The sequence below is a fragment of the Xenopus tropicalis genome, chromosome 1 (genome assembly GCF_000004195.4).
Source record: "Xenopus tropicalis strain Nigerian chromosome 1, UCB_Xtro_10.0, whole genome shotgun sequence".
NCBI lineage: Eukaryota > Metazoa > Chordata > Amphibia > Anura > Pipidae > Xenopus > Xenopus tropicalis.
The window spans coordinates 9,775,903-9,800,818 of NC_030677.2; the positions used below are offsets into that span (position 1 = coordinate 9,775,903).

Sequence of the window (24,916 nt, forward strand, 5' to 3'; positions counted from 1 at the left end):
CGTAGGACCCTCCCACCTCTCCAACCTTCCAGCCTGGGCCCGGGGCTGTCATTGGCGAAGGACCCGCACCATGCTGCAGGGAAGGCTGTTCGCCCGCTTCCTCCGTACGTAGCCAGACTGGCCCTGGGGGCTGGGGCAATAGCTTGTACTGTGCGGGGGCATTAGGGGGATCCGCTTGATAAAGATACTTGGTGGGTGGTGGGTTAGAGGGCATAATGGCAGAGGGGGGCAGAGTTGCACTAAGGCAGGCGAGTCCAAGCTGTGACTGACAGGTTGTCGCAGGGGATGCTGGGAGTTGTAAGTGAGCTACAGCCTGCTGGGCACATCCCTATACCTGTGGGGCTGTGTGGGGTACAGGAGTGGGGTACAGGGGGGCACTAATACTAACTGTGCTACCTGCTTGCCAGTAACCTTGCCCCAACCTGGGGGCTTCACCTTCACGGTAACTTGTACTAAGTTATACAGTGCCCTGTTGTTAGCAACTTTTCAATTGGTCTTCATTATTTATCTTTTATAGTTTTTCAGTTATTTGCCTCCTTCCAGATTTCAAATGGGGGTCACTGACCCCGGCAGCCAAAAACTATTGCTCTGTGAGGCTCCAGTTTTATTGTTATTGTTACTTTTTATTATTTATCTTTCTGTTTATGCCCTCGTCTATTCATATCCCCGTGTCTCTTCCAAACCACTGTCTGGTTACTAGGTTAAATTTAACCCCGGCAACTAGATAGCTGCTTAAAATGCCAAACTGAAGAAAAAGCTAAATCATTCAAAACCCGCAAATAATGAAAAATGAAGACTAATTGCATATTGCCTCAGAATAGCACACTCTACATCATACTAAAAGTTAATGTAAACACCTTGATAAGGAGGCGGATGAATGGGTAGTGAGTGGCACAGTGTGGGTCTCCGCAGCCAGGAGAGAAGTGGTTGGACTGGGCCAGTGCTACAGGGTATTGGGCTTGTGTGGGAGGGAAAGAGCCCAAATGGACCCATAAGGGAATGGCTATTGGCTGTGCAGGCTGCTGAGATTACTCAGTGTTGCAAAGCTCAGTCTCCCCCAGCGAGTCAGGTCTGTCAGGCTGCTGAGATTACTCAGTGTTGCAAAGCTCAGTGCCCCCCAGTGAGTCAGGTCTGTCAGGCTGCTGAGATTACTCAGTGTTGCAAAGCTCAGTCTCCCCCAGCGAGTCAGGTCTGTCAGGCTGCTGAGATTACTCAGTGTTGCAAAGCTCAGTGCCCCCCAGTGAGTCAGGTCTGTCAGGCTGCTGAGATTACTCAGTGTTGCAAAGCTCAGTCTCCCCCAGTGAGTCAGGTCTGTCAGGCTGCTGAGATTACTCAGTGTTGCAAAGCTCAGTCTCCCCCAGTGAGTCAGGTCTGTCAGGCTGCTGAGATTACTCAGTGTTGCAAAGCTCAGTGCCCCCCAGCGAGTCAGGTCTGTCAGGCTGCTGCCTTGTGTTACACTGTTTCAGGGGTCAGTCTCCCCCAGCGAGTCAGGTCTGTCAGGCTGCTGCCTTGTTTTACATTGTTTCAGGGGTCAGTCTCCCCCAGCGAGTCAGGTCTGTCAGGCTGCTGCCTTGTGTTACACTGTTTCAGGGGCCAGTCTCCCCCAGCGAGTCAGTTCTGTCAGGTTGCTGCCTTGTGTTACACTGTTTCAGGGGTCAGTCTCCCCCAGCGAGTCAGTTCTGTCAGGTTGCTGCCTTGTGTTACACTGTTTCAGGGGCCAGTCTCCCCCAGCGAGTCAGGTCTGTCAGGCTGCTGCCTTGTGTTACAGTGTTTCAGGGGTCAGTCTCCCCCAGCGAGTCAGTTCTGTCAGGCTGCTGCCTTGTGTTACACTGTTTCAGGGGTCAGTCTCCCCCAGCGAGTCAGGTCTGTCAGGCTGCTGCCTTGTGTTACACTGTTTCAGGGGTCAGTCTCCCCCAGCGAGTCAGTTCTGTCAGGCTGCTGCCTTGTGTTACACTGTTTCAGGGGTCAGTCTCCCCCAGCGAGTCAGGTCTGTCAGGCTGCTGCCTTGTGTTACATTGTTTCAGGGGTCAGTCTCCCCCAGCGAGTCAGGTCTGTCAGGTTGCTGCCTTGTGTTACACTGTTTCAGGGGCCAGTCTCCCCCAGTGAGTCAGGTCTGTCAGGCTGCTGCCCTGTGTTACACTGTTTCAGGGGTCAGTCTCCCCCAGCGAGTCAGGTCTGTCAGGCTGCTGCCTTGTGTTACACTGTTTCAGGGGCCAGTCTCCCCCAGCGAGTCAGGTCTGTCAGGCTGCTGCCCTGTGTTACATTGTTTCAGGGGTCAGTCTCCCCCAGCGAGTCAGGTCTGTCAGGCTGCTGCCTTGTGTTACATTGTTTCAGGGGTCAGTCTCCCCCAGCGAGTCAGGTCTGTCAGGCTGCTGCCTTGTGTTACACTGTTTCAGGGGCCAGTCTCCCCCAGCGAGTCAGGTCTGTCAGGCTGCTGCCTTGTGTTACACTGTTTCAGGGGTCAGTCTCCCCCAGCGAGTCAGGTCTGTCAGGCTGCTGCCTTGTGTTACACTGTTTCAGGGGTCAGTCTCCCCCAGCGAGTCAGGTCTGTCAGGCTGCTGCCTTGTGTTACACTGTTTCAGGGGTCAGTCTCCCCCAGCGAGTCAGGTCTGTCAGGCTGCTGCCTTGTGTTACATTGTTTCAGTCAGAGCCCCCAGGGGCAGGGAATAGAAATGGACACACTGCTTCTAATAGCAATTATATATACAAATAACTTAACACCCATTGCAAATGTGTAATGAATATATATTGCTAAGTTGCTTAGAATTAGGTTTTCTTTTATTAGGCAAAAATGATATGGGTTGACTTGTCATTTAAGGGAAGGTGTTCTACCCATACTGCCACTGTGCCATTATATTCATTTATTTGTTATAAAACAAAAAAATAAACTTTTACTTCTGTTCCAATGTAAAACTCAGAGTAATGTACATATACAGGTATGGGATCTGTTATCCAGAATCCGTGAGACATGGGGTTTTCCAGATAAGGGATCTTTCCATAATTTGGATTTCCATACCTTAAGTCTACTTTAAAATAATTTAAACAGTAATTAAATCCAAAAGGATTGATTCCCTTTTCTCTGTAATAATAAAACAGTACCTGTACTTGATCCCAACTAAGATATAATTACCCCTTATTGGGGGCAGAACAGCCCTATTGGGTTTATTTCATGGTTAAATGATTCCCTTTTCTCTGTAATAATAAAACAGTACCTGTACTTGATCCCAACTAAGATATAATTACCCCTTATTGGGGCAGAACAGCCCTATTGGGTTTATTTCATGGTTAAATGATTCCCTTTTCTCTGTAATAATAAAACAGTACCTGTACTTGATCCCAACTAAGATATAATTACCCCTTATTGGGGGCAGAACAGCCCTATTGGGTTTATTTAATGGTTAAATGATTCCCTTTTCTCTGTAATAATAAAACAGTACCTGTACTTGATCCCAACTAAGATATAATTACCCCTTATTGGGGGCAGAACAGCCCTATTGGGTTTATTTAATGGTTAAATGATTCCCTTTTCTCTGTAATAATAAAACAGTACCTGTACTTGATCCCAACTAAGATATAATTACCCCTTATTGGGGGCAGAACAGCCCTATTGGGTTTATTTCATGTTTAAATGATTTTCAGCAGACTTAGGCTATGGAGACCTAAATTACAAAAGATCCCTTATCTGGAAAACACCAGGTCCTGTTCATTCTGGATAATAGTTCCCATACCTGCAATACTTTTTAAAAATGTGAATTATTTGTTTAAAATTGTGTCTGTGGGAGATAGCCTTTCTGTAATTGGGAACTTTCTGGATAATGGGGTTTCCGGATAACGGCTCCCATACCTGTACTTGTCAGGGTTGCAATGGGGCCTCAGTAGAGTAGCCTTTCCCTGCGCTGCTGGCGTTTGCATAGTGTTGCGCTGCTACTTTCCCTTTGCCCTTTGCAGACACAGAGGTTAATGGTTACCTTTCCCGGTTCCCTAACGCCAGTGACGTACAAAGTGCAACAGTGTGGCGAGTAGAAGTTGCTCCGTCAGGCAGTTGGGTGTATAAACCCCCGGGTTGGACCTTTGTGCCAGTAGCTTTATACAGAGCCGGTGTTTACTGGATACTCTGTGCCCTCTGCTCTCATTCCTCTCAGCGCCTACAGCTGAATTTCTTGTTTGGCCGTACCTGTGTAATTATACTGTGAACCTTGGCTGAGTGTGAGTGACCTCTTGGGGAGTGTGAGTGACCTCTCAGGGCCAAAACAATTTTGTTTTTTTTGCACAGTTTTTAGCTGAAGGTGCCCTTGGCTGAAGCATTCCCTCCTTGCCCTTTCACCTCAAAGAAATGCTTTATTATTTGTTCTTTAGAATTTTCTTTCCAGCTTTCCAATGGGGGTCACTGACCCCAGCAGCTAAAAAACTATTGCTTTGTGAGGCTACAGTGTTATTATTGTTACTTTTTATTCCTTATTTTTCTATTCAGCCCCTCTTCTGTTCATATATTAGTCTCTCGTTCAAATTACTCCCTGGTTGCTAAGGTAATTTGGACCCTAGCAACCAAATAACTGCTGAAACTCCCAACTGCAGAGCTGCTGAACAAAAAATGAAATAATTACAAAAAATTGTTTTATTATTATTGTTACTTTGTATTCCTTATCTTTCTATTCAGTTCCTCTCCTATGCATATTCCGGTCTCTCATTCACACCACTGCCTGGTTGCTTAGGTAAACAAGACCCTAGCAACCAGATAGCACGGGGGAATGATGTGATAGTGCTGCATTGGTGCCCTGGCTGAGAAGGAATCTGTGCTTTTGCCTTTCAGTACAGCAGAATGGAGTACGGCAATGCTCCTACACAGCTTCCAGGAAGCACCTGTATATAGATAAGGACACGAGGGTTATCTGCCAAGGCTTCACTGGGAAGCAGGTATGTATATACTACTTTATTATGTTATACAGCATTGTTATGCATTAAAGGACATGTAAACCCCATGAAGGGAACAGCCTCTTTGTAATCCTTAAACCTGCCACTCTGGTTGTTTAAAGGTTAATAGTAAGGCCGCAGCACCCCCTGAATCACTTGGTTCCTTCCCCTCCTCTGTTGGCTTCTGAGCATGCTCAGTTCTTCTCAGCTCAGATTACTAAACACGCCCTCCAGTCTAGCAGCCAATAAAGAGATTGCGGGTTCCCATAGAAATTCTCACTATTCATCCAGGTCATGGTATCTCTAGTATAAATAAATCTAAAGCAACTGGACTTGTTTTTTGGACTGTTTGATATCCATCCAAGAGGGGGGTAACTTGACAACAGAAGTATACAGGGAACCCACTCATACGGATTAATATCTGTTGTTCGATTCCCACCATCTGCTGGAACACAAACTGGGGGCATTTGAACCCCAAGAGGAATAACCGTCCTGAGACAGAGAGAAGGCGCAATATAGTCACCCCCATATGTAGCAGGAGTGTCGGAGAAACTCAGGAGAATTTTCAACAAACACCACATCCCTGTGTTTTTCAAACCCAGCAACACACTGAGACAAAAACTTGTACCCCCAAAGGATCCAACACCAAAGGAAAAACAAAGCAATGTTGTATACGCAGCCCAGTGTAGCGAGGAGTGCACAGACCTTTACACTGGGGAGACAAAGCAACTGCTCTCCAAGCGAATGCCTCAGTATAGGAGGGGGGGGGGGGACTCTACAGGCCAGGACTCTGCTGTATTTCTGCACCTAAAAGAGATACTAGACTATACTAGACATAGAAATTCTGCTCAGCTGTCTTTTTTTTGTTCTAACCTCCTCTCCTGAGCTCAGCTTAACCTTTGCAGTGCTCAAACAAAATAGAACTTTTTATCAACGTAACTTCTGCCTGTGTAAGCCTGCATTCTCCATTACATACATGAAAATAGGAACAGCTGGTTATATGAATTTTATTGCATTTGTTCACCTGTTTGGCCTGTGATCAGGTAACAAGTCAAGCAAATGTATATAGTTTTAGGCTGGAGTCAGACAAGTAAATAATTGCCTCCCATGTCCCTGGGTGTGCGGCTAGCTCTGCTCAGGAACCGGCTTCATTCCCAAGAGAATTTTACCCCTGTGACTTTAACCCAGAATGTTTAGGCTTCACATATTCTATTCGCTCTAACATTTAGTCCTACCTTCCATCAGAGAGATACAGTATAGATTCCAACAAGCCTTGCATTACACTATAAGCAGTCAAATAGGCCCAACTGTGTCGCCTGGGTCACCTTGAATGCAAAGGGTTAAAGCTGGCAGTGTACTCACTGCTACTATATATAGCACATACAAGCAGCATAACTATGCACTATACATGTAGCCTGTAAAGCTGATTAAACCCAAACACACACACTATCCAACAATTCATAGGGGTCCCCTTCCCCCGGGTTCAGCTGTTGTCTATGGGTCTCTGTGTGTTACATAATACATACATGTAACATAATACAATTGGCCAGACCCCTTTATGCCAATATGGCAAGCTTCTTAGTTATTGCCTTGGAGTCCAGCAAGTAAAAGACCCCTCAGTGATTGGTAGAACTGCGGCATTAGGATGGTGAGGCTAAGGCTAGGGGGCAGATTTATCAGAATGTTGAGTTTAGAGCTTAGTACATAAAAACTCACCCACATTGTATTCATTCCTATGGGATTTGTATTAGTGTGTTTATCAAATGGGGACATAACTTTCACCCACTGATAAATAAGCTTCTAAAAAAATCCCATAGGAATTTACAGAACTGAATCCACTATTTTCAGATTTGTCCGAACCCCCCCCCCCCAATCCTTTGTAAAAGAATCGTCCGAATTCTAATGTGCATATGTGAATTAGGATATGATAGGGTTAAAGAGCTAATCTCTCTAAATCCAATGTGTCCAGTCCACGAGGGGTTCCATTGCTCCAGGGGCGCCCAACGATACCCGCCCCTTTACATTAGCTGGAATGGGCCCTTAATAGTTTGCCTAAATTCTGCAAAAAAAAAGTGCCTGCATTTGGCCAAATCCAAAACTGAAAGCTAAATTTGCTGCGTGGCTAAAATAAACGTTAAATTTATGTGTTTTTATTTCTCAGGGTACCTTTCACAGCCAGCAAGCTTTGGAATATGGAACCAAGTTAGTTGGGGGAGTCTCACCTGGGAAAGGTGGAAGCGCTCATCTTGGCTTGCCGGTCTTCAACTCCGTGGCAGAGGTTAGTCTGTTGTACAACATGCTGATATGGGCTGCAGAACTACCGGCAGTAAGAACATATCCGTTATGGACTCGTGTAGACATATACATAGTGCCGGTATTGCTTGGGTTTCCCCTGTGTGTGTGTGTGTGTGTGTGTGTGTGTGTGTGTGTGTGTGTACGTGCCAATCCGTTTAACTCTAATCCCCCTCACTGCAGGCCAAGGAAGCCACCGGGGCCACTGCCTCAGTCATTTACGTGCCACCTCCGTTTGCCGCTGCTGCAATCCACGAAGCTATAGATGCCGAGATATCCCTGGTAGTGTGCATTACAGAAGGAATCCCCCAGCAGGACATGGTGCGGGTCAAACACAGGCTGCTTCGCCAGACTACAACGCGGTTAATTGGCCCCAACTGTCCCGGAGTGATTAATGTGAGTTTATAGTTATGGACTATCTTGGATTGATATATAGTGATTATATAGTGAATAAACTACCTCCTGTTGTAAAATATAGGGATATTATAAGTCACAGAGGAGTTCCTTATAATATATAGTGAATAAAGTGCCCCCTATTGTAACATATAGGGATATTATAAGCCCCCGAGGAGTTCCTTATAATATATAGTGAATAAAGTGCCCCCTATTGTAACATATAGGGATATTATAAGCCCCCGAGGAGTTCCTTATAATATATAGTGAATAAAGTGCCCCCTATTGTAACATATAGGGATATTATAAGCCCCCGAGGAGTTCCTTATAATATATAGTGAATAAAGTACCCCCTATTGTAACATATAGGGATATTATAAGTCACAGAGGAGTTCCTTATAATATATAGTGAATAAAGTACCCCCTATTGTAACATAAAGGGATATTATAAATCACCGAGGAGTTCCTTATAATATATAGTGAATAAAGTACCCCCTATTGTAACATATAGGGATATTATAAGTCACAGAGGAGTTCCTTATAATATATAGTGAATAAAGTACCCCCTATTGTAACATAAAGGGATATTATAAATCACCGAGGAGTTCCATGACCATATAAAGGTACAAGGCCGAAGGCTGACTTCTGATATCCTTGTATTTTATAACAAGGGGTACTTTATTATAATATACAAGTTCCAGTGAGTCATGTGACCGAAATGACATCACTAACCACCGTTATAGTTAAATCATTTAGTTTGGTCCCATAGAGAAATGACCAAACTGCTATAGGGCATTAGTCACTGGTAACTCTTTTTATATATTATATATGATACAATTCAGTTTTTTGTAACTTAAAATTTTATTGAAATGAAAATTAAACATAACTGCCAGATTACCGCAGCAAACCCCCCCTCCCTCCCCCACAGCAGCAGATCAGCAGAGCAATGGGAAGGGAACAAGATAGCAGCTCCCAGTAGGTATCAGAATAGCACTCAATAGTAAGAAATCCAAGTCCGGCTTGGGACTCCTCCAGTTACATGGGAGTAGGAGAAACAATAGGTTAGCTGAAAGCAGTTCTAATGTGTAGCGCTGGCTGAAAGCTCAGACTCAGGCACACTTTACTGCTGCGCTGCAAGTTGGAGTGATATCCCCCCCTCACCCCCAGCAGCCGATCAGCAGAACAATGGGAAGGGAGCAAGATAGCAGCTCCCAGTAGGTATCAGAATAGCACTCAATAGTAAGAAATCCAAGTCCGGCTTGGGACTCCTCCAGTTACATGGGAGTAGGAGAAACAATAGGTTAGCTGAAAGCAGTTCTAATGTGTAGCGCTGGCTGAAAGCTCAGACTCAGGCACAAGGCACTGAGATGGCGCCTACACACCAATATTACAGCTACAAATACATTTGTTGGTTCAAGAATAAAAGGTTAAATGGCAGAGGGAATTATTTGCTGTGTAAGTGTCATTTAGAGATAAAAAGTACCCCATAAATATCAGAAAAGTGGGGATGTGTTTGTGTAGGGAACCCAAAAATGTTAGGCACCCCCAGTCATTGTAACCGACCTGGGGTACACGTAGAAAGAGAAAGCAGAAAGAGGATAACTCACTGAGGAGTGCCCCAGGCCGGTGCAGTTTTTTGACCCTGGGGTATCCGGTAAGTGATCACAATCACAAGAGGGGGCACATTTGGCACCTCCCAATGATTAACCCTTTCCTTCTCCTTTAAGTAAAAAACATTCTTCAAAAAGTTAGATAATAGTAAAAATTTACAGCACTGCTGAAAAGCATTAGCTTTTTTTTTTTTAAATGCATTTCCCCCCCCCTCTACTATGGGTCCCATTGATTTCAAAGGATTCTATGAAGCCCAGAGTAGTATCAACTGACATACATTGCTAAGCGATTCTGCGCTAATATAATCCGGCAAATTGGCAAATATTGTTCTTTTTATAAAATCTCAGATATCATTCATTATACACCGAGGTTTTATGATTTTGTTTTTCCTCTTTTTTTTGTTTTTTTTAATTTGAGTTTTCTTTATTTGTTAGCCTGGTGAATGTAAAATTGGGATCATGCCTGGGCACATTCACAAAAAAGGGAGGATTGGTAAGTAATATTATTATTTCTGAATGCAAAAGACTGTTGGGGGGCCAGACTATAGTCACCCACCCCACCCCCTGCTCCTGCTTCCCCCACATTGTCCATCGTCCCTCTACCAGCTCCCCCCCAACCCCCGCTCCACTCAGTCCGTCCTACCTCCCTCCCCCAGCTCACCGCTGAGTCCACTCTCTTCCAGAACCTCCCACCCCGTCCTCCCTCTTTCTGCTCCGCCCGTCCTCCCTCTTCCTGCTCCGCCCGTCCTCCCTCTTCCTGCTCCGCGAGTCCTCTCTCTGCCAGCTCCCCCCCTGCTCCATCCATCCTCCCTCTCCCAGCTCCTGCTGCTGCCCACTGAGTCCTCCCTCTCCCAGCTCCTCCCTCCTGCTACTAGCTGAGTCCTCTCTCTGCCAGCTCCCCCCCCCCGCTCCGTCCATCCTCCCTCTCCCAGCTCCTGCCCACTGAGTCCTCCCTCCCGCTGCCCACTGAGTCCTCTCTCTGCCAGCTCCCCTGTCCCGTTCCTCGCTGAGTCCTCTCTCTGCCAGCTCCGTTGTCCTCCCTCTCCCAGCTCCCCTGTCCCTCTCCCCGCGGAGTCCTTTCTCTGCCAGCTCCCCTGTCCCGCTCCCTGCGGAGTCCTCTCTCTGCCAGCTCCGTTGTCCTCCCAGCTCCCTCCTCCCACTCCCCTCTGAGTCCTCTCTCCCTGGCCAGGGATGAGTACGCAGCGGTGGCGGTTAAATTACCCTGGGGGGCTGGATCCGGCTCACGGGCCGTAGTTTGAAGATCCCTGCTCTAAATCATACTAAAAGTTAATTTAAAGTTGAACATCCCCTTTAAAGCTGAACCATGCCAGTTCTGGCTGTTGGGCCGGTTACAGGGCTGGGCACCATACTGTATTTTACTTCCCGCATAGCGGAAAACTAACTTTCCCGTTGGAATGAAATACGCCGTGTATTTACAGCCCCCTGAGAGCGTTCCTTAATGCACCCAGAGTTTCCATCAGAAAGAGTAGGTTTTTACGAGAAGATGTTGTGTCCTCGCTGAGACTATCATCCCTTCTCCGGCACAAAGGGGGATAAACAAGAGCGATTGCTTTCATTTAGGGAGCGCGGTATTTATTACACACTCTGTCCCGTTTGCCCTGCCGATCGCTCGCTACATACATTACGGCCCAAGCGTATTTGCTTATTCCATACGAGCGCAAGCGGAGACGGGGGGAAAGATAAATTCCGGCAGGGCAGATTGATGGCCCTTCCCAAACAGTATTAACGGGAGAGAAGCGGTTTGGGACGCCGCTATTTTATTTCTCCGGACGCCGCCTGTGTCCCCGGGGGTCTCCGTGTATGTATTCTTATGGGTTCTTTAGAGATGAACGGCTCTAGTCTCCCCATTACTCATTCTCTCCCTTATATTCAAGCGGCGGAGTTTGCTGCAAAGTGAGCACTTCATCAGGCCCGGGAGTCGATCAAACAGGAGCGATCGTGTCTCTCTGTCTGCAGTTCCGCCAATCTAAAGGGAATGTCTTTTTCCCCCACGGGCTATAGAAGAAAGAATGTACCATGTATTACACTTGGGCCATTGATATACATTGGTGTAGTCTATACACAATAAGCTGTACCCCCATACTGTACTGTCTAAGGGAAACACTATATGGCACCTCCTACCCATATGTATAAATACAAATATACAGAGAAGGAATGTTCTGGGCACACAATAAGCTGTACCCCCATACTGTACTGTCTAAGGGAAACACTATGGCACCTCCTACCCATATGTATAAATACAAATATACAGAGAAGGAATGTTCTGGGCACACAATAAGCTGTACCCCCATACTGTACTGTCTAAGGGAAACACTATGGCACCTCCTACCCATATGTATAAATACAAATATACAGAGAAGGAATGTTCTGGGCACACAATAAGCTGTACCCCCATACTGTACTTTCTAAGGGAAACACTATGGCACCCCCAACCCATATGTATAAATCGTATTACACTTGGGCCATTGATATACATTGGTGTAGTCTATACACAATAAGCTGTACCCCCCATACTGTACTGTCTAAGGAAAACACTATGGTACCCCCTACCCATATGTATAAATACAAATATACAGAGAAGGAATGTTCTGGGCACACAATAAGCTGTACCCCCATACTGTACTGTCTAAGGGAAACACTATGGCACCTCCTACCCATATGTATAAATACAAATATACAGAGAAGGAATGCTCTGGGCATACAATAAGCTGTACCCCCATACTGTACTGTCTAAGGGAAACACTATAGCACCTCCTACCCATATGTATAAATACAAATATACAGAGAAGGAATGCTCTGGGCATACAATAAGCTGTACCCCCATACTGTACTGTCTAAGGGAAACACTATGGCACCCCCTACCCATATGTATAAATACACATATACAGAGAGGGAATGTTCTGGGCACACAATAAGCTGTACCCCCATACTGTACTGTCTAAGGGAAACACTATGGCACCCCCTACCCATATGTATAAATACAAATATACAGAGAAGGAATTTTCTGGGCACACAATAAGCTGTACCCCCATACTGTACTGTCTAAGGGAAACACTATGTCATCCCCTACCCATATGTATAAATACAAATATACAGAGAAGGAATGTTCTGGGCACACAATAAGCTGTACCCCCATACTGTACTGTCTAAGGGAAACACTATGTCATCCCCTACCCATATGTATAAATACAAATATACAGAGAAGGAATGTTCTGGGCACTTTCTCCCTATTTCCCTGGGCCAAAGTCTTCTCGCTCGATTGCTGCCCTGGGGAGCAGTTCCCATTTGGGCTTGTACCGGGGTGAGGGACACAGGGTGAGGAGAAATGTGCCACATTGCTAATGTAAGGAGAGAGAAGCCAGTGGCTGCCATTGATGTGTAAGGCTACTCCCCTGGGAGGAGCCCTAGGTGCCATACAAGAAGCGCCCCTACACTCAAAATGGAGAACAGAAAGAAAAAGCATAGACGGTCTCAAGGCTACAAGTCCATCTGCTGAGCGTCCCTGTGGCCCGTGGCACCTTGGTAAGGGCATGAAAAGATAGGGGGCAAATTTTTATTGCACAGAAAGATCGTCCAAATTTTAGGGAAAGAACCACAATCAACTGCCGGCCAATCAACGCACAGCAGCCCCACCATCTGCCCAACAGAACTTGGCCAACACAAACCCCAACTGGCCAAACTCCTCCTGCCATTGGGATTAAAGGTCAGTAAAGCCCAATATCTTTAGCTACAAGGGGAAGAATGAAGCTTTTAAAGCAAAGTTCCCCCCCCCCGGGGCAATATGTGCCTGGCCAGTTTCTGTTTCTGCCCCAGTCTCACTGTTCTATTCCAGCTGGGGTGCCGGTACAAGTGCTTTATTATTTCCCCCGACTGATGTGAGATACGGAGGGGGCTTTGCTGGAGTTTGGAGGTTGCTGTTTTGCCCCTGGAACTGGGAGAGACAATTGCAACTTGTATATACATTCCCCTTCATTGTGCCAGTATGGCGGTGCCCCTTATAGATGCCAAGGTGAGAGCCCCTAACAAACCACTTCTGGGCCCTCGAGGAGATAATTGGCTTTCAGACTCGTTGCTTTGTCATTGCCCCCCCCCAAACCTGCGCTTGAATTTGAATAAAAGCTCCACAAGAGGATTAGTATTCGGCACATCTCCTCGCCCGGGAAAGGACCCATAAAACTGAAAATTGAAAAATCAAATAGGAATGCAATTACATTTTGCCGAGAATATTTTTTGTGCGCTCATAAAGCGCTAGCTTAATGGTTTAGTCCTAGCGCCACTTCCATTTTGGAGCTGAATAAAAAGCCTCTCCAACGTGCGAGAGTGCATTGTGTGCGGGGGGTTCCGCGGGAGCAACGCGGGAGAGGGGGCCATAAAGCATTTTGGCTTTTTGTTGCAAATTCAATAGGAAATAGCTCAGTCTATGCACCCAGTTAATCCTGTTTTCATTTTCTTCTCTTGCTCGAAATGCCAACTGCCCCACTGCCTTAATATCCCCATAGAGAGTCTGTATAAACTGTATATAAACTGTATTTGTCTCCGGTTAGAGAATAATAAGGCTTTACTTTTATTTATGTTGTACCCCTATTCTCAATACAAGGGTATCAGAAGGGTCCAGTGGGTTCATTTCCATGTAACGGCATCTAATCCCGTTATACAGGGAACTCTGAGTATCACTCATGTATTATAAGGGATAATGTACCCCCTACTGTAAATGATAAGGATATTAGCAGTCACTGAGGGGTTCTGTGCCCATATAAAGGCACAAGGCTGCAGGCTGAGTTATACAGGGAACTCTGAGTATCACTCATGTATTATAAGGGATAATGTACCACCTACTGTAAATGATAAGGATATTAGCAGTCACTGAGGGGTTCTGTGCCCATATAAAGGCACAAGGCTGCAGGCTGAGTTATACAGGGAACTCTGAGTATCACTCATGTATTATAAGGGATAATGTACCCCCTACTGTAAATGATAAGGATATTAGCAGTCACTGAGGGGTTCTGTGCCCCCCATATAAAGGCACAAGGCTGCAGGCTGAGTTATACAGGGAACTCTGAGTATCACTCATGTATTATAAGGGATAATGTACCCCCTACTGTAAATGATATATTTAATAATGTATAATAATAGCCCCCTCTCCTGTACTCCAGCCCCCTCTGCTATACCCCCAGCCCTCTCTCTGCTATACCCCCAGCCCTCTCTCTGCTATACCCCCAGCCCTCTCTCTCCTCTACCCCCAGCCATTGGGGGCAGGTCAGCATATATTTTAAAAATACTGACAAACATTTGGTGCTGGTTGGAAGGGGCAGGTTAGGGGTGGGCTGATCCCCCAAGCCTTTGTATCGCTAGTATCCAGTATATTTACTGTCTGCACCTTGAGCTACTCAGTTCTCTATGTTCTCAGTCCTGTTTGTTACACTATTGCACACGTATATATAATATACACACACACACACACACACACACACACACATATATAATATTTATACACACACACATATATATATATGCATTATCAGACTCATGACCCACATAGTACCATGATTATAATGTATCCCCTCTTGCCATCCCATTCCTGCCAGTTTGGATGAGAATAGTAAAGACTACTATATAATACAAGTTGTGCCTCCCGTCTCGGCTGCCCGGGGTCACCTTGCTCAGTGTTTGGTGCAGTGCGAGGGGGGAAAGTGCTGTCAACAGAAACAGAATTATTTTGCACGTGTAGCGGCTCAGTAGGAGCACAAGGGGGCGCCGTTACTGCAGGATCGGCTGGTTGCTGTGCAGAATCTCTCCGTGCTGGGAGTGTGAGGCTAATCTGTTATGCCGGCCTGTACCATTTCCCTTCCGTTCCTTAATTAACTGTAATGCACTACACGCTGAATTGATCTCCCCAGCAAAATAATAATACGGCTGCTCGTATACACCCCCCACAGCTGTGCTGCCTGCCTGTCTGGCTCATGTGGGTGTCTCTGGCCCCACAACCCTCTCCCATGGCCCTACCCACCCCACGGCTACTCATTTACTCACTGTGGCCAATCATACATGTCAGTGTGAGTATAAATGATTAATAAACACTGCTATCACCGGCGTATGGGATATTAAAGGGAAACTACACCCCCAGAATGAATACGTAACCAACAGTTTATATTATGTTAAGTGGCCTATTAAAGAATCTCCCCAAACTGGAATATATATATCAGTAAATATTGCCCTTTTACATCCTTTCCCTTGAGCCGCCATTTAGTGATGGGCTGTGTGCTCCCTCAGAGATCAGCTGACAGGAAGTGATGCAGCTCTAACTGTAACAGGAAGTAGTGTGGGAGCAAAAGGCAGAACTCTGCCCATTCATTGGCTGATGGGGCCTAGCATGTATGTGTGCCTTGGCTTGTTTGTGTGCACTGTGACTCCTATGATCCCAGGGGGCGGCCCTTAGTACCTAAAATGGCAGTTTCCTATTTAGGATTACCCAATGGCACATACTGCTAAACAAGTATATTTATATGAAAATGGTTTATTTAGATGAAGCAGGGTTTTACATATGAGCTGGTTTATGCATTGTTTGGGGGTATAGTTTCCCTTTAAGTGGCGGCTGTGCCATACAGATCACATGATTCACTTTCTCTTCTCTCTCTCTCTCCCTGGCAGGGATCGTGTCCAGATCCGGCACCCTGACCTATGAAGCCGTGCATCAGACCACCCAGGTTGGATTGGGACAGTCACTGTGCGTCGGTAGGTCCCTCGCGCTTCCTGTTGGGGCTCAGGGAGGGGGCAGATGGGGCAATTGCTGAGTTACAGTTCTAGTATGAGCTGCGGGAATAAGGGCATGATGGGTCGGGCCCATACAGTAGGAGCGCAGTACAGCAATACATTTACTGGCACAGAAGGGAATAGGGCACAGGGTATTCCTTGTTTAATGGCAGGGGATCATTGTTAAGATGGCAGCCACAGATTGGGTAACTATACCCTCATATATATATATATATATATGTGTAGGGTGGGGGATACCAACGATACTCTGATTAGAGGGGATATCCCCCTAGTTGCACTGTGAGGCTCCTATCTAAGCACAAGTGCCCCAGTGTGCCCCCGACCCTAGGTGTGCCCCAGTGCGCCCCCGACCCTAGGTGTGCCCCAGTGCGCCCCCGACCCTAGGTGTGCCCCAGTGCGCCCCCGACCCCAGGTGTGCCCCAGTGCGCCCCCGACCCCAGGTGTGCCCCAGTGCGCCCCCGACCCCAGGTGTGCCCCAGCGCGCCCCCGACCCCAGGTGTGCCCCAGTGCGCCCCCGACCCTAGGTGTGCCCCAGTGCGCCCCCGACCCTAGGTGTGCCCCAGTGCGCCCCCGACCCTAGGTGTGCCCCAGTGCGCCCCCGACCCTAGGTGTGCCCCAGCACGCCCCAACCCAGTCCGCTCTGATGAGTTAAACACAGTTGCACTCAGGGTGCAAAGTACAGGCCCCCCCACGGATTCGAGGGATCCCTGCCATTTGTACTCCCATCAGGCTCGGCCAATGAAATCGCACAGTCACCTGACTAGCCATTTATATGGAAGCAGCTGGTTTTTTCTTTTTCATTCTGTTCCTTGTCTTGAGAAAGTTTAATTGGACAGATTAGTAGAGGAAGGGGAATCTGATTGGGCACAGTCTGGCCTATTGGCTCAGATCCCCTCACTCCGCCCCCACCCCCCGCAGGGCCTATACATTTAGTGGCACCGTCAGCTGACATTACAGACTGCAGCGCACTCCATACATACAGGGCCCGTGTCTGAGCTTAGTGCCCGGGCTGTAGCTTTCCGGCCCAGTAGTCTGGTCGGTGTTAGTGCAAAATAAGCCACGCCCCCTGTGTTTCCCTGAACTTATATCCATGAAATAAATGATGTGTTTCTCTCTGAAAGGCCAATGTTTGGGAATAAATATACTTAGTACTGAGCATTTCCTGTTCCTGCAGCTCCTCGTTCTCCATTTCCTGGCAATAAGGGCAAATAAATGCCTGAGACAAATGCCCTCAGTTGTGAGGGCCCCTCCCTATGGGCCATACCATTCAGCCACTTGAATGGGGTAAATGATGTTAAATAGACATAGCAGTAACCTCCCCCCCCCCCTCTGTTTCTCCTGAAGGTATCGGCGGTGACCCCTTCAATGGAACGAATTTCATCGATTGCCTTGATGTCTTCTTGAGCGACCCCAAAACTGAGGGCATTATTCTGATCGGGGAGATTGGGGGCAGCGCCGAAGAAAATGCCGCTGAATTCCTGAGAACCAACAATGCTGTGAGTATAAATGCACCCGCCCCCCTATCCTAAGGTATAAGGTTCTCTTGCCCACATCTCCTTACTGATGTACCCCCTACTGTAAATAATAAGGATATTAGCAGTCACTGAGGGGTTCTGTGCCCCCCATATAAAGGCACAAGGCTGCAGGCTGAGTTATACAGGGAACTCTGAGTATCACTCATGTATTATAAGGGATAATGTACCCCCTACTGTAAATGATAAGGATATTAGCAGTCACTGAGGGGTTCTGTGCCCCCCATATAAAGGCACAAGGCTGCAGGCTGAGTTATACAGGGAACTCTGAGTATCACTCATGTATTATAAGGGATAATGTACCCCCTACTGTAAATGATAAGGATATTAGCAGTCACTGAGGGGTTCTGTGCCCCCCATATAAAGGCACAAGGCTGCAGGCTGAGTTATACAGGGAACTCTGAGTATCACTCATGTATTATAAGGGATAATGTACCCCCTACTGTAAATGATAAGGATATTAGCAGTCACTGAGGGGTTCTGTGCCCATATAAAGGCACAAGGCTGCAGGCTGAGTTATACAGGGAACTCTGAGTATCACTCATGTATTATAAGGGATAATGTACCCCCTACTGTAAATGATAAGGATATTAGCAGTCACTGAGGGCCACAATTCTGTTAACTGGACTTTTAAAGGGAAAAAACCTAAATCAGAACATCTGATTGGTTAGTGAATCAGTTGGTTACACACTGTACAGATTGTGCTTTTCGTTCACAAATCTGCCCCTGGTTCTGCTGCCGCCTGTACCGCTGACCTGCTCACAGGTTCTGTGCTGCATTTATGTCCTGTATCTGCTTGTGGGAAATGTTCCTTTTTTTATCTAGTATAAATAAATCTAAAGCAACTGGACTTGTTTGGTAATCATTGAAGACGTTTCACTACTCATCCGAGCAGCTTCATCAGTTCAACTTTTTTTTCTTGTAGGTTTCAAAGATAACAATTGTATTTTTTCCTCTTCTTCCTGACAGGGCCCTAATGCCAAACCTGTAGTGTCCTTTATCGCCGGTCTGACTGCTCCCCCCGGCAGGAGAATGGGTCACGCTGGCGCCATCATTGCCGGTGGGAAAGGAGGTGCCAAGGAGAAAATTGCAGCTTTGCAGAAAGCTGGTGTGGTTGTTAGTATGTCCCCTGCCCAGCTGGGCAGCACCATGCACAAGGTACGTAGCCCCCCTCTAGGCACATTGCCCCCCCCCCCCCCGCTATACCTTCCTCTCCTGTACCCCAATGTTTCTATATATCTGTAACCTTGTTATGGGCTAAGGGGGCCCAGCCTGAAGGCCAGTTAGGGGGGGATTTGGGGTGAGTGCTTATTTGTGCCCTGGGTACCCCTGGAACTATAGCGGGGTGACTGTTACCCCAATGTTTCTATATATCTGTAACCTTGTTATGGGCTAAGGGGACCCAGCCTGAAGGCCAGTTAGGGGGGGATTTGGGGTGAGTGCTTATTTGTGCCCTGGGTACCCCTGGAACTATAGCGGGGTGACTGTTACCCCAATGTTTCTATATATCTGTAACCTTGTTATGGGCTAAGGGGGCCCAGCCTGAAGGCCAGTTAGGGGGGGATTTGGGGTGAGTGCTTATTTGTGCCCTGGGTACCCCTGGAACTATAGTGGGGTGACTGTTACCCCAATGTTTCTATATATCTGTAACCTTGTTATGGGCTAAGGGGGCCCAGCCTGAAGGCCAGTTAGGGGGGGATTTGGGGTGAGTGCTTATTTGTGCCCTGGGTACCCCTGGAACTATAGCGGGGTGACTGTTACCCCAATGTTTCTATATATCTGTAACCTTGTTATGGGCTAAGGGGGCCCAGCCTGAAGGCCAGTTAGGGGGGGTTTGGGGTTTGGGCTGCACCTCTGCAGATTATATGGGTGCTATATAGTTAATAAGCCTGGAGATGCAATAATTCTGTTACAGGTTTCCCCTTATAAACCCACAAAGACTGACTGATGCCAATTCCCGACACTGCCCGTCACTGCTTTTAGGCACAAGCTATAAATGAATAATGACAAGAAGTGAAAAGTTTTCTTTAACGTAACTGCTTTTAAAGACGCTCGGCTCAGTAAATGTACAAGTCGGGATAAAAGCACTTGACAAATCTGCATATTTACGGCTGCGAATGCTTTGCTGAGTGATTTGTGAGGCTACGTGAGATGTTTGCGTAATATCGGCGGCGGGCTCCAGGGGGCAGCAGAGCACCTCCATATTAAACATTGCTGGGAATCGAGAGACTTTTTGTATTCTTTTTATAAGGTTTGAATTTGATTTCTTCCGTAGTAATTGAGGCAGGGGGTGATGTGCACTGGTTGCGTGTGTGTCGCCTCTACAGCAACGTACCAATCCCGTGTGGTGTATAAGCCCCTCCCCTTTGTTGCTATGAGGTCTTTTAGTAAATATTGCTGTGATTTCCCTCTTACAGGAGTTTGAGAAGAGAAAGATGCTGTAAGCGCGGGAGGAGATGATGCCGTTTGCACAGAGCACGTCCACCTTATCCGTATTCTCTAAATTGCGTCCGTCACCTTCCGTGCCCCGCCCCTCAGTCTGTCGCTCAGACCCATACAGGCCTGGCCGGTACCGTCTTTATTCCTAGCGCCACCATCTTGGATTGATCTGTTCAACCTTCCCAAATAAAGACTTCCATTTATTTTGGATCCTAACGAGGTTCTGTTTGTTTTTCCTTCTTGCGCCAGTGACAGGGACACCCAAAGCCAATCGAATCGCTCTCTGCCCAATAAAGAGAGGGAAAATTACCCCACTTGAAATGGGATATTCGTTCACCTCCAAAACACGACCCAATGAGTCTGATACTGCGTCGTTCTTCCACGGTGACCATATTTGATCATTGTCACCTCTGTCTCCCTTCATTGGCGCCAATTATTACCCCTATCGGATGCAGCCCTGTTAGGAAATAGAACTGTTTGTGATTGGTAGGTTCTGTCCTTAACCTGTTTATACCCAACCTTCTACGCTATTCCACCCTCACATACGGGAACCCTGCCCGCCCATTGCTGACGCCGCCAGAGGGCACAGAGCAGACGCCAGTGAGTTTGGAAAGGAAAGCAGGCAGACGGCCGGAGATAGAAAGAATGAATCTAGTGCTGGGGGCATTCTTGGCTCATATTGCCCCATGTGTTGCACCGGCCCAAACCCAAACACATTCCAGGCCGGCAAGGGTGTCATCCGGAAAGGAAAGACAGTGAAAATGGAGTTCTCCATTGCCAAGAATAGTAAGGTTTCTCTCATTTGACCTTTTAAAGGATAAGTAAACCTTAAAGAAACGGTAACTCCATTTTTTTTTTTAAATAATTTCCCCCAAACCAGCTATAATGATAGGCAAGGCTTACTTTCTCTTGGATATTTTTTAAATCTCCAACTTGAATTTGACTTGCAAAGTGCCCCATAGGAGAAAGGTAAAAAGGTGAGGCAGCTTGGATTCCTCTGTGCGCTGGACTGGAAGTCAGCGTTGCACCAATGCCCTGAAGCTTTTTTCTAGTGTCTGCAGCTTAATCTTATTAATGTTTAATGTGGTACAGACTGGGGAATGGGTAGGTACAGACTGGGGAATGGGTAGGTACAGACTGGGGAATGGGTAGGTACAGGCTGGGGAATGGGTAGGTACAGACTGGGGAAATGGATATGTAGAGGCTGGGGAATGGGTAGGTACAGACTGGGGAATAGGTAGGTACAGACTGGGGAATGGGTGACTGGGGAAATGGATATGTAGAGGCTGGGGAATGGGTAGGTACAGACTGGGGAAATGGATACGTAGAGGCTGGGGAATGGGTAGGTACAGACTGGGGAAATGGATATGTAGAGGCTGGGGAATGGGTAGGTACAGACTGGGGAAATGGATATGTAGAGGCTGGGGAATGGGTAGGTACAGACTGGGGAAATGGATATGTAGAGGCTGGGGAATGGGTAGGTACAGACTGGGGAAATGGATATGTAGAGGCTGGGGAATGGGTAGGTACAGACTGGGGAAATGGATATGTAGAGGCTGGGGAATGGGTAGGTACAGATGGGGAAATGGATATGTAGAGGCTGGGGAATGGGTAGGTACAGACTGGGGAAATAGATATGTAGAGGCTGGGGAATGGGAAGGTACAGACTGCGGAAATGGATATGTAGAGGCTGGGGGATGGGTAGGTACAGATTGGGGAAATGGATATGTACAGACTGGGGAAATGGATATGTACAGACTGGGGAATGGGAAGGTACAGACTGGGGAAATGGATATGTAGAGGCTGGGGAATGGGAAGGTTCAGACTGGGGAAATGGATATGTAGAGGCTGGGGGATGGGTAGGTACAGATTGGGAATGGGTAGGTACAGACTGGGGAATAGGTAGGTACAGACTGGGGAAATGGATATGTAGAGGCTGGGGAATGGGTAGGTACAGACTGGGGAAATGGATATGTACAGACTGGGGAATGAGTAGGTACAGATTGGGGAATGGGTAGGTACAGACTGGGGAAATGGATATGTAGAGGCTGGGGAAATGGATATGTACAGACTGGGGAATAGGTAGGTACAGACTGGGGAAATGGATATGTAGAGGCTGGGGAAATGGATAGGTAGAGGCTGGGGAAATGGATAGGTACAGGCTGGGGAAATGGATAGGTACAGGCTGGGGAAATGGATAGGTACAGACTGGGGAAATGGATATGTACAGACTGGGGAAATGGATATGTACAGACTGGGGAAATGGATATGTACAGACTGGGGAAATGGATATGTACAGACTGGGGAAATGGATATGTACAGACTGGGGAATAGGTAGGTACAGGCTGGGGAATGGGTAGGTACAGACTGGGGAAATGGATATGTAGAGGCTGGGGAATGGGTAGGTACAGACTGGGGAAATGGATATGTAGAGGCTGGGGAATGAGTAGGTACAGATTGGGGAATGGGTAGGTACAGACTGGGGAAATGGATATGTAGAGGCTGGGGAAATGGATATGTACAGACTGGGGAATAGGTAGGTACAGACTGGGGAAATGGATAGGTAGAGGCTGGGGAAATGGATAGGTAGAGGCTGGGGAAATGGATAGGTACAGGCTGGGGAAATGGGTAGGTACAGGCTGGGGAATGGGTAGGTACAGACTGGGGAAATGGATATGTACAGACTGGGGAAATGGATATGTACAGACTGGGGAAATGGATATGTACAGACTGGGGAATAGGTAGGTACAGGCTGGGGAAATGGATAGGTAGAGGCTGGGGAATGGGTAGGTACAAACTGGGGAAATGGATATGTAGAGGCTGGGGAATGGGTAGGTACAGACTGGGGAAATGGATATGTAGAGGCTGGGGAATGGGTAGGTACAGACTGGGTAAGATACAGAATAGCAGATGTTTCAATAACCTGTAGTGTGGTCCTTCCAGCCTTCTCTCCCAGTCACTGTTTCTGTAGAGCTTTCTCAATGAAATTGTATCTCGTTCATAAAATATATTCCCTAAGTGTTTACATGCACGTAATCTAGGAAAGCCAAGAATGTTGGGCCTTAAAAAAAAAAAAAAAAAAAGCAGGACGTAAAACAGTATTGATGCTTCTTGGCTTGTGTTGGCGAGGAGATTCTCATGGAGGTCAAGGAAATCAAACAAAGGTATTCCTACACACAGCCAACCTGACCTTCCATTTGATTCCATTCAAATTTTAGGGTGGGCAGTTTATGAGTAGATCCATTTCCTTATAAGGAGATTGGAAGAGGGTGATCATGAACAAGATATTGAGATCATTTCACTCAAACAGAATTTTCAACATAATTAATAAGTAATTGCAAAGGATCACGTGATGGCAGTCAACTTTAGAACCTTAAATGTATTATGGGCCTCAGCATCAGCCCAATGTTACTGCACGAAGACCATAGTTACCACCTAAATAATTTATATTAAAATTCCAAGATGGTGGTTCGTCATGAGTGTAGCTGGAGTCTCCCAGAATTTTATAATTAAAAGTGCATGTAGTCATCATATGGGGAATATGTGAGGTTCTGTGAGGTTCCAATGTATAGAAGTGCTTAGAAGGCACTTGGGTTTTCCTGAAAGGCTTTGGATTGATTATGGTTAAACAGCAATAATGTCTAATTCAAACTTCTAATGCTGAACCCCAACTCTAAAGGCATGATAAATATCCTACAGAAGTATTTCCCTGCTGCCACCATGGGTATGTGTAAGTGTTTTGTACATGGGTGCAGTTGGGTTCTACAGTAATCTTCATCAAGGAACTTAGCCTAACAACACGTATAGAAGGTTAAACTGCACTAAACAAAAGGAATGAAGTCACATGACTCACACAAGCCAGTTGTGCACAGACCCTGATGGCATTGGCAGTACAGAAAAAGTAACAAATTACCCAGCCTTGGTCTACATATTGGTGGGAAAAGTCTCCTGCTCTTCAACGGTTTGTGGTCAAGAATGGTACCAATGTCATGGAGTCAGTAATTTGAAAATATGCATTAAAAAAATGTAATATTTACATAGACGTGAAGTTATCAAGGCGGAACAGACTGTAAAATCAACATAGACGTCCCCCTATCTGTCCCCTAACTTGAACTAGGGATGCACCGAATCCAGGATTTGGTTTGGCCATCATCCAGTTGTGCCAATATGCTGATAGGTGTGGAGCTCAGCCAGACCCAAGACACAAGAAAGTGCTTTTTGAACCCCTCAGTGCTCTAGCACTTGCCTTCAGGTTCATGGTAAATGCCCCCTAATATCTAATGCTCTTTGACCCAAGCCATACATTTGTTATATCTATGGTTCCACTGACAAACAACGAACCTAAGACTTTATATAAAGGGATCCATAAATGTGCTTGTAGCCTTTATTTAACATAAATATATGTCAGCATAAGAACTAAGCACAATTCAACATGACTGCTAAGTATGTTGGCTCTATATACTGTAAATAATGGCCAATAACAGTGTTCCTTTAGATAAAATTCGTAGAAGTGATGATATATGTACAGTAGCCATCAGACAACTGAGGTTTTTGATTGCAAATAATCCGCATTCTCCACCAAATTCTCCATGTTACAGATGTGTTGCAAGTATTCAGCATACAATTCAGCCAAATTAAATTAAGGTTGCTGTAGACTCCTCTTTAACTGATCTTTTTAGGGAGTCCTGATAGCAAGCCAATTAGCAGGGGACGAAGAGCGTGAAATAAAAGCTGGCCTTGTTCTTGCAGAAACCTGAATTCTGGTTGTTACTCTTCTTAAACATTTGAAGTCCAATGCATATGATGTGTACTTTGCTTTAATAATTTAGTCCAGTTACACATTCTAAGAAAATAAATTCCCTCTAACCATTCCTTCCCCAAGGGATACCTCCAAACATGGCTTCCAAGGCTGAGAACTAGGACTCTTGCCTTCAGTACACACACGCT

At 46.5% G+C, this 24,916-nt stretch overlaps 1 protein-coding gene across 1 annotated transcript; it reads left to right on the plus strand.

The window, feature by feature from the left end:
- The first annotated feature begins 3 nt into the window (after positions 1-3).
- On the plus strand, positions 4-20,185 carry suclg1 (succinate-CoA ligase, alpha subunit). Its single transcript, NM_001030418.1, has 9 exons — positions 4-104; positions 4,811-4,914; positions 7,073-7,189; positions 7,387-7,599; positions 9,642-9,699; positions 15,876-15,959; positions 17,343-17,494; positions 18,500-18,688; positions 19,948-20,185. Exons 1-9 carry the CDS (start codon positions 71-73, stop codon positions 19,972-19,974), a joined length of 978 nt encoding a protein of 325 aa, NP_001025589.1. The 5' UTR covers positions 4-70; the 3' UTR covers positions 19,975-20,185.
- Positions 20,186-24,916: the final 4,731 nt, after the last annotated feature.

Excerpts from the sequence above, each read along its gene's own strand:
- suclg1 (NM_001030418.1), top strand. The coding sequence starts at position 71 with ATGCTGCAGGGAAGGCTGTTCGCCCGCTTCCTCC. Across the intron at positions 105-4,810 it reads GCTGTTCGCCCGCTTCCTCC|TACAGCAGAATGGAGTACGG; the intron begins GTACGTAGCCAG and ends TTTGCCTTTCAG. Across the intron at positions 7,190-7,386 it reads TCTTCAACTCCGTGGCAGAG|GCCAAGGAAGCCACCGGGGC; the intron begins GTTAGTCTGTTG and ends CCCTCACTGCAG.